Below are 10572 nucleotides of genomic sequence, written 5' to 3' on the forward strand. Positions count from 1 at the left end.
TAGTAGAGCAATAATATCTTGGTATCTTAGATATAACTAACTCGATATATTTTTACTAGTTATACGATTCTACAAAACTTCAAGGGCTGCTTAAACAGTGTCCACATTTATATACTTATTATTGGTAAATTATTTGAGAGGAAAAAGGACATGTCACCTTCTCTTTCACTATGTTTTTTAAACACAAAAACAAAACTACTTTTTTCTGTCACAGCAAAAAAAAAAAAAAAAAAAAATACTCCAATAGTTTTGCTATTGATCGTACGCATTCCATGCATGTACTTACATTAAATTTTTTTCTAAGTGGAACACTATATCGTCGTCACTATACATGTCGTTTTCCTCACTTCTCACATTCATCAAACACAACCAAATATAATAGTTTTCTATGGAAAAAATATTCTCCTATAGGACTATAGTCGTCGGTTTTCACTAAAATTAATTTGGTCAGCTGCAGTGATCTGTATAATCACTATAATATATATTTCGTTTTCGGTACATTCTAGACAGATAAATTACAAAACAAAATCGTGTGCGTTATTAGTAATAAGCATCAAAAACTATTTAGGTGGGAAAATTGTACGCAAATCAATATCTCTTACAATACCAGCCAGTGGCGTCGTGGTAGAATCGCCCTGCAGCTAGCGAATTCGCCACGTCCCGTTTTCAGCGTGCATGCGACATACCTACCAAATATATTATATTATAATATAATATAGGTAGCTGTATTTTATAATATGAGGTCACCAATCGATTGTATATATTTTTGTTTTACCATCGACGGTATTCAAAAAATGTTGTTTACAATAATGTTTTTTCTACATTATTAATATGTATGTACATCATTAGATACTTACTACTTACTAGGTACCTATATATTATTATCATCGTTGATAAGCAGAAACTCGATTATTTAGGTTGACTGTGTATTCATGTTCTTTTGTAAAATATTAACCAATTAATTTGTCACTTCCATGATGTACCGTCATCTGGTGACTCGTAACGATTCTGGATTATTACAATAGTTTCCGCATACAAGTGGGTTAAATTATTAAATATACGTTAAAAGATTACTAACGTTTATGATTTATTTTATATAAATACTATAGTGGCGAATATACCAGATGGATGCTCTAAGCATTTATACCGCTTGCAGCTATGTAGGTATTATTAACATATTAATGTTGACACAACTCGCACAGGTTGAATATTGATGGTATTATCCCGCAGTTATATTATTGTTTTTGGGAGTTGGGATTACAGGCAATAAAAGACGTTTACAGTGACAAAATATGAAAAAAATCTAATAAACAATAAGAAGAAAATCAAAAACTTGTCCAATGCCAGTGACTAAAAGAGGTCGGCTTATAAAATTTTTTTTTTATGAGAATATTTTTGTCTAATCTAATAATTAATTAGTAAGTAATAAGTATATATAGGTAGGTACTATATTATACTATAAATAATGTAAAATATTATATATACGTAAAATAATTTCTATTATTTTTTTTTAAAAATCTTAATTTTTATGAATTTAGATGGTGAAATAAGACATGTCCATCCACATAATTAAGAAAATTATCCTGCGACCCACCGGATATTTACGGTACTATAAATTATAATACAGATATAAATAAAATTTATTATTATACCATACACGCATTTGAGATAGGTATTCGAATAGTTATTTTTTTTGATTTTCAGTATCCAATACTATTATATCATTTTTACGTATAGAATGGCGTCTTGAAACGTTCAAGGTTTATCGGAGAGGTTTGAATGGAGCGAGTCATTGTTTGCACGTTGGTGTATTCTTTATTTATTTATTGAAATAATACAGGTAACACCCAATTCAATACTGCACGACACAGGGAAATCGTAAACGATTCCTTCGCTATTTTACACCCATTTTAACTTCTAACCTTATGTATATATACACCTATTTGTGTTGGTCGACGGAACTTGATCTGCATCAGGACGCGTCCCTATATAGTGCACGATAGAGTCGTTGCGCCGCCAAAAGGATATTATATAAACGCAGACGTTCCTTCCTTTGCGGGGACAGCGAGAGAACGGCGTGGGGAGGGAGGGGGGGAGACCGAGCGAGACAGACCATATTCGAAAAGCCCCTTTGAACCTTTGGGATCCGTCTAATTCGTAGGCTAAACACACCGTGATGGTGTGTGTGTATGCGCGCGCGCGTGTGTGTGTGTGAGCGCATGCATTTCAAAAGTCAATATAATATGCGCACAACGATGGTGCAAGCGGCGGCGGGCTCGATTCTTAAGGGTTCCGCCACTGCCGCGAGTCAAATTACTTTTCTTTCGCTCAGCGCCAAACGCCGTCATAGCCCATAGGGTCGACTTGTGGTGAGACGAAGTGCAGGTGCGCACATTACAAACATATATAACCGTATATATATATGCGCTTCACGGGGTCTCGCGATATCGCGTGTATACGATATAACTGCTACAACATATACTTTATACACATATATATTATATATTATATATCATATAATATTATACATTACAGGAACAACGTGTAATTATTTTATATCATATCGTGCGGGGAGTAATCTACACCAAAATGTCCAAAAATATTGTATTAGGCAAGGTACATACTCAACAAATGTATATTATATTGTATAGGTACATTAAAAAAAAAAAAAATTGTATACCTATGAAAAAAATAATTTACTATACCACTGCAATATCACACAATATTGTATAATATAATACAATAAGTATTATACTATTATGTAATAGTATTTTAGCTGATATTGGGCTCTAAATACATAGCTCTTACTATCATATGCAGAGACTTCAACACATTTCTATTGTGTACATGATATGCTCTAAATAATAACATTAAATTTTTTTTTTTTAATCAACTATAGAAGTGCATGCAAATAGTTAGACATTATGTAAAGATTATTGATCTAGACTTGGGTTTAAAAATATGTGGTGATCACTAAAATACATTTAGTTAAATTTGAATTCAATTTTAAATTATTGCACACCAAAAAAATTCTATGCGGAGAGTAAAGATAAACTCCCAATATTTTTTCTAAGAATATTTAATAATTTATTTATATTACCAGTCGTTTGTAATTTATTTTTCCGTTAGTATAACCTACGGTGAACAAGAGTTGTACTCATTTTTGCCTAGAGCATCACATCATATATAATTAATTCGTTAAACCATAAAATAATATATAATTGTTATTCAATTTAATTGTTATCACTGATAACTTATCAGTCAATAACGCTAACCGAAACCGATGAGTGAAAAACACACATTTTGAAAAAAAAAACACAAAATCACTTGAGAGAGTATTAATATATTATTATATCATTGAATACAAATTTAATACAATCCATTAAATAGTGACCCACTTGTAATTACTGTACAACAGTGCGACATTCACTTAATCGCTTTTTATACATTAAATTCTAAGTTCTGATAATACGTAAATAGGTACGTCGTAATAGTCTTGTTGATTCGGATTTGAAGGAACCGGACGCCGTCCAGATAAAATCAACTTTATACATTTTGTAAACAAGTTTTGGATAGGTAAAACTATTTTTTCGGTATTTTTTGTAAAAAGGAATAGAAATATTATTATTTTTTTGGTACGTCTGTCAGGATGTCCTGATAAGCCATAATAGACTCTACTGCATGTGTGTATAATGTCTATATAGCAAGTTAAATATTACTTTTATTAAAATTCATGATAATTTTAAACTAAAAATTATATCTTCGATGCATTAAATGTTTTAACTATATGTCTTCAGACTATAGAAATTACAAATTTGAAGTGAAAATAAATTGTAAAACAATATTTCTTATTATTATACCCTATTTTAAGGTAAAATAATTAGGACAAAATATAAATTATTGCAGAACGGGACGGGATTCCACCGCCACAGGTGCTGAAATAGGTATAGTCCAAATTGTAGACGGGACTGTAATTAATTCAAAAATAATTTTAAACTAATAAAACGTATAACAAAATTTTAAGTTGGTACTTTAAACTCTATCGACTGAATTTAGTGCCGTAATTAGAGAGTCAAAGACCCAAGTGCAAACAAATGCATATGGGCCCCTCTTTCTTGAGATGCATAAAAAAATCGGACTATTTTCACACCATGGGAATTTTTACTCCTTAGATAGTTAGATGGGATAGTATTTGTGGATGTATTGAATTTATTTACAATAAAATATAAAATTAACAATTTTAGTTTTTATGTAGGTAGGTAACATCAGAAATAAAAATAAAAATAATTATTACTATTGGTAGGTATATTATAATATACCTGTTACATATTTTATAATATTTAAGTATTAAAAACCCATTTTCTTCCGAGCATTTGCGAAATCAGCAATAATCTTTTCAATATTTATTTCATCAGTACGATCTCTTTCAATACTTTATACTGATAAATATTAGTTACAAATCTGAAGTCACATCTGATTTATACAGTTGAATAAAATCAAGGATTAGTAATTTTCCCAATATTTAGATAAACAATTCCAAAGGTGGGCATTAACTAGTTAAAAAGTTTAAGTTAAGTTAAAAAGTTAATTTTTTTTAAACTTTTTAACTTAGCTAGTTAGTTCATTTTCTAATCAACTTATGAAATTAACTAGTTTAATTTACAGTTGAAATAACTTAGCTTTTCTCAGTTGATTTCAACAATGTCATCAAGTTAAAAACATTTTGAAATTTTTTGTTTATACGTAAATACTACTAAATCAGTATAAAATAAAAATAATCCAATACAAAAACACAAACATTTCTGTTCTTTTTCTTGGTAACATAATTTTGTGTATTTTAATATATTTTATCAAGTTGTAAATTATATATTATGCGAGTTGCAATATTATAAACGTTTTTAATAAAATTAATAATTTTAAATTACAAATTGACAATTGTTATGTTTTAATGTTAGGTATATTTGTACGAGCGAGGGCCTTCAAACAATATGAAGGGTTCCCCGACATCTAGCGCTCTAAAAGGAGTGGACTGTATAATGAGGAACTCTGCTTACACACAACCTTACTTGTAAACGGAGGGTTTGCCTACAGTGAACAAGAGGGTGGGTGGTAAGACAGGTAAGAAACTTGGGGCACCTAAATAATAAAATAATAATATGTGGTGACAAAATATTATATAATGTATATTAAAATAGTGATTCACAGTGCGACTAAATAGATGACATTCATTCGTAATATCTTGCCTCACGTTGCATCCCAATCCCTTGTTTAATCCTTAATAGCTGTAGTAACACATATCCATTATCCATTGTACATTGACATGTAGATAAAGATTTCTTTTATAAATATAAATAATTATAAAATTCTAAGTGATTTAAATGTTATACTATTATAGGTAATGTACACTACGGCCCAAGAGAGTCCATAATATGTAAAATCGCGTCCGTCTCTGCGCATCGGTTCCCCTTCCATACGCCGAATCATACCGATCGGAAGCCGGCCGGTAACGATCGCCGATAGGCGTCGTTGACATTCGTGTATACATAGCGACAGCAATAAATACGTTCACGAAATTCGACTAATTCGTTTTTATAACTGGTCTTTTGTGTCATTTACGTTATAAGTTTAAGACGAACTTTTTACGAGATTTTGCGAGTTTTTTTTTATTAAATATGGAGAATAATATAACACCCCCAAAAGAGCAATTAATTAGCTGTGTTTTTTGAGCCGCTGTATTCACGTTGCTGAGTGGTGGGAATGGTGGGTGAAAATTCAGCCGACAGACGTCGGGTACGTCAGTATCGATGCGCGGCTTACGTATGGACTCTCGTGGACCGGAATATAGGTACCTACTCATGCATGGTATATAACATTAACTATGATGTTTATTTTCAATAAAAATATAATTTATTATTAAAAATTAAAACTCCTTTTGTAACTATTATAATTTACTGGTAATCAATGATGTTATCAAAATAAAAATAATAATATTAGATATATAGTATATTAAATAAAGTATAAGAATTAATTGTAGTTTTATTACCTATTTTTTTCAAAATCAGTGTGTTTTAGTTCAGACCAGCCTGCAGCCTGCAGATTTGGTCTTTCTGATCAAGTCTAATTTGGTCTGGTCCAAATTCAGTTTAAGTCTGGTCCAAATTCAGTTTAAATTAGTCTGATTTGGCTACAATCCCAATTTTAAAATGTCGATATCGTCTCGGTTTAAACAAAAAATATTTTGATTAGGCTATTTTAGTCTTGAATTAGTCTTAGTTTCGAATTATGGGTTTGTTAGCATACCAAATTTTATAATAATAATAATTAATAAATAAAAATTACTTTCTAAAATATGCTATTATCGTAACAATACTTACTGTTATGAAAAACTCATAACTGACGTTAATCAATTAAAAATAACACTATGTATGCTATAGCCTATAATTATCAATGGGTATACGAATAATTTACAACTAATTGTATGACACACTACAAGCCCGGATTAAGATAATTTTGGGCCCGGGGCCAAACAATTTTAGGGGCCCATATCCATAATCAAAATTTTGGTGACCCACAAATAAAAATATTTCAGAAAAAAAATATATTCATCAATTTATTTCTTATTTTTTTTTTTTAAATACAAAAATAAAAATGTTATTAAAAATATTTTTTTCTAGATTTTTGGGCAGCAAACTCTTTAATTATATCATCGGTATTAATTACCTCCAAAACATCACTCTTTGAACACAAAACCATAAAACTATTTAAATTTTCTTGAGAAGAGCTTGTTCTATACTTGTTTTTTATTCGAGCTAATTTGGAGAATGCTCTTTCGGCCGAACAATTTGCAATAGGTATGGTTAGATATATTTTAATTGCAGTATACAAATTAGGAAAAGAAAGTAATAGATTTTTTTCATTGAAATGCTTCCAAATATCTAGCAGATAATCTTGTGTGTCATCATATGAAGGTTTACTGATAGACCAATATTTTTTGAATTGTATAATTTCATTTTGTATAGTATTATCAACATCTTTTTTATACAATAAAATAAAATTTTCAAGACTTTTATTAACTTCTTCTTCTTCATCAGTATCTTGTGGTAAAACAACATGTAATTTTGTGATGAACAAAAAATTGTTTTTTAGAAAACTATAAGCTTCAATTCGTTTTTCTAATTGTGAACAAAAACTATCTATAATAACATTATAAGTCTCTACTCTAAACTTGTCATAACCACTTAAAGATACCTGATTACAACCAGAGTCATTTGGAAATTTCTTTTTTTTTATTCTCTCTTGTTCATCGGAGTATTTCTCTTTTATTTTAGGACGTTAATGTACAATAATAATAATGATATAAGTTTATATTATTATTTATTATCATTGCAAATCTTTGTATTTTATCGCATATAATATATTATATTTTACATGTTTCTTTTGAGTTTTGATTTACGAAATATACTATTATTACTATATCCAAATATTTCTGATTTAATAAAAAAAGTACTATTCGCCAAGGGCCCACTTTTGTTTAATATCCGTGGGCCCAGGGCCATGGCCCCTCCTGGCCCCCCCCTTAATCCGGGCTTGGCATACACAAATACAGATTGCAGATGCACGACGCATAATATGTCCGATAAGGTGATATACTATTTATTTCTCACGACACTTCACCTACTTATTCATTTAATATTATTTGATTTTAATGTTACTAGATAGCTTTATCAAAACAATTTATCCGCAAATAATAACAGGATTATAAAGTTAAACACTTTATCTATAGGTACTCTTGAAATTATGTATCTAAATATATATATATATATATACATTTTATTCACTTGTTGATTTAAATTGGTCGACAGCAGCATGATAGTTAATTTAATTTGTTATTCTACAAAGGACTTTATTTTATAACAATAATTCCTTGGCATTTATTCCGTAACAACATTTCATTTAGCGTGGCAATCATCGCACTACATTGAAACGTTTTTAAGTGAATTTCGTGAGTATACAGCCGTGTTATTAATTTTTATAGTTTAACAAACAAGTAAATCGAAAATTAACATTAAGATGAAACAAACAATCATAATATATAATATATCTTGTATAGTAAAAATGTTGTTCATGACTTACAAAGAAACCATTCAAAGTAGAAGATAAACAATTAGGTACCTCTACCCATATAATTAATTTTTTCACCTGGCAGCATAAAATAATTCGACTGATGTTTTGTTTTAAAATATAAAATCACAAGATTATAATAACATGACGGCTAAAATAACATATAACACATAGCCACATTGATTTGATTTTTAAATTAACCGCGGTAACTGTCGCATATTATTGTATGTTTATAATTTATATATTTGCTTTTAATTGCTCCTACGCAGAATCAGAAACCTGACAGTATTACTAGCTGGTACCTAGTAGGTACTACCTACCAACTTTTGCATAATAACTATTTTTTGATTTGAGTGTACAAAAATATAAAAAATATATAATAATTATAATAAAATATATTAATAATAATAATTAATATATACATGCCATTTTCTTAGATTCCGGGCGGAGTGATAATTATTTACAATTATATATGTTTTTTTTGTGTCTGAAGACCTCTTTTATTGTAGACAATTAATTACTCAATTTTTAAATATATTATTTTATTATGATAGCTGATAGGAAAGTGAATTTAGTTGGTATGTTAAGCGGTCAAAAGTAAAAAAAAATGTCCAGTACCTAATTAATTTTCTTAATAATAGGGGAAATAAAATTAAGAAAAGCAGGACCTTTCATATAGGTACGTTTGGAGTAAAAATTTGGAAAATATTAGATATTTTAAATTTTAAATTATAAACGGATAATATGACAATTTTAATTATTTTTTTATAATTCAAAAATATTAATTTGGGGACTTGAAACTTGTAGTATAATATGTGTGAAGTATAATATTAAAATAGATGTACACAATGACATTAAAAAAAAAAATTAGCCACCGTTTAAGCTAATTACTATTTATATACCATCATGAACCTATTTACACAACTCAAAAGCTATTAGTCATTAATAAATAATAAATCGTGTAAATATAATAATATACTATTGGTAGGTATTATAATAATTAAATATATAATATTAATAATATAATAAATACAATGTTTTCGAAAAAAAATTAATTTTTATTGTAAATTAAGTTATTTTAATAGCCAACAAACTGCAGTTGTCTTCCAAACTCGTTATAACTGTGGCACTTTCGGGCCTAGAGCCTCAGCTTTGGTCTCTGAAGACGCCCAAAGTGTCACTGCCACTACGTGATATTTATGGTCTCTCACCGCCCACTCTCAGATAGCTGCAATCCGAAACAGCAGGCTGTAGTAGACTTTGGTGACGGTGTACGACTGCACGCACTTTTGACACTCAAGTCACGTCCTACAACGGTTACGTGTTCTTGTCCAATTGGATAGCGGTCATGGAGGACTGCGATGAGTTGATGATAACTAAATGGTAGATTTAAATACAGTAAAAAAACATTATAAATATATTATTTTTAACACAATTTTAAAATATGCTATATAATTTTTTTTTTTTATTTTTTATTTATTAGCCTTCAGTAATAACTATTATGGCTCAACAATTAAAATATAGTATGACATATAAAATTAATGATGTTTGTTAGCATGAGCAAAATGTATACAAATAGGTAAAATAACAACGTATTTATATAAACTAAAGTAAATAAAGATAAGTAATATTGTAGGTATGGTCTGATATACAACGAAAAGATAGATAAAAAGGGAAAAGCCTGTACCCTATGGACAGAAACGTTTGTTGACAATCTCGGTAAGGAGATTAATTAGTGGAGTAATTAAAGAGTTAAAATTAGAAATAAATTCTGATAAAACATTTGAGATGGATTCCATGGAAGAGGTTACCGTTTTGGTCGCTGCAGCATAGGATTTCCTTGGAAACTGCCGAGCATGATCACCTGGGACATCGTTTGACGAAGACTTTGTAGGCGTTGGTACATTTGTATTTTTGCGTTTTTTTTGTAACGGATTGATAAACACGGTATCCTTTGTAGTTGGCCGTGTGTACCTCAGAACATAGCGCACATTTGGCTGGACTAGCTCGGTCCTTTGTGCAGTCCTCGGAGCGGTGGTCTCCACCGCATTTGACGCACCTAGATTCGTGGTGACAGTAGTTATCGGTATGGCCATAGGCTTGACAATTGTAATAACTTAAAAAATAAGAAGAATTAAAAATACGACTCCTGTCGATAAATATATTTAATTCAGATGTTAAAATATTAAAATTAAGCTATTACCTTCCTCCAGATGTTCGGAGGGCTCTCGAGATCGTGTATTCGAGAATTAGATCAAATACACCGTACAATATAACTTATGTAAAAAGCACATATAAATTAATACTGCGACCAATGTAAAATATTATATTAAATGCCTTACCTGATTAGCAATTGTTCGTGAATTATTTTGAAAGAGTTTTTTATATTTTAGGTGACACAAGGTAATACTTCAAATATACAAATCGAAATAAAAACGCACTGATTTTGAC

General features: G+C 29.8%; 1 protein-coding gene across 1 annotated transcript; it reads right to left on the reverse strand.

Annotated features, from left to right (window-relative positions):
• Positions 1 to 9194: 9194 nt before the first annotated feature.
• On the reverse strand, positions 9195 to 10260 carry LOC115033320. The gene is made up of 2 exons (XM_029485658.1): positions 9933 to 10260; positions 9195 to 9497 (listed from the first exon to the last, which is right to left on the reverse strand). Exons 1-2 carry the CDS (start codon positions 10215 to 10217, stop codon positions 9468 to 9470), a joined length of 315 nt encoding a protein of 104 aa, XP_029341518.1. The 5' UTR covers positions 10218 to 10260; the 3' UTR covers positions 9195 to 9467.
• Between the last annotated feature and the right edge of the window lie 312 nt (positions 10261 to 10572).

Source organism: Acyrthosiphon pisum, chromosome X (genome assembly GCF_005508785.2).
Source record: "Acyrthosiphon pisum isolate AL4f chromosome X, pea_aphid_22Mar2018_4r6ur, whole genome shotgun sequence".
Lineage (NCBI taxonomy): Eukaryota > Metazoa > Arthropoda > Insecta > Hemiptera > Aphididae > Acyrthosiphon > Acyrthosiphon pisum.

Excerpts from the sequence above, each read along its gene's own strand:
- LOC115033320 (XM_029485658.1), bottom strand. The coding sequence starts at position 10,217 with ATGGCCATACCGATAACTACTGTCACCACGAATCTAGGTGCGTCAAAT. Across the intron at positions 9,498-9,932 it reads ATGCTGCAGCGACCAAAACG|TTATCATCAACTCATCGCAG; the intron begins GTAACCTCTTCC and ends TCTACCATTTAG.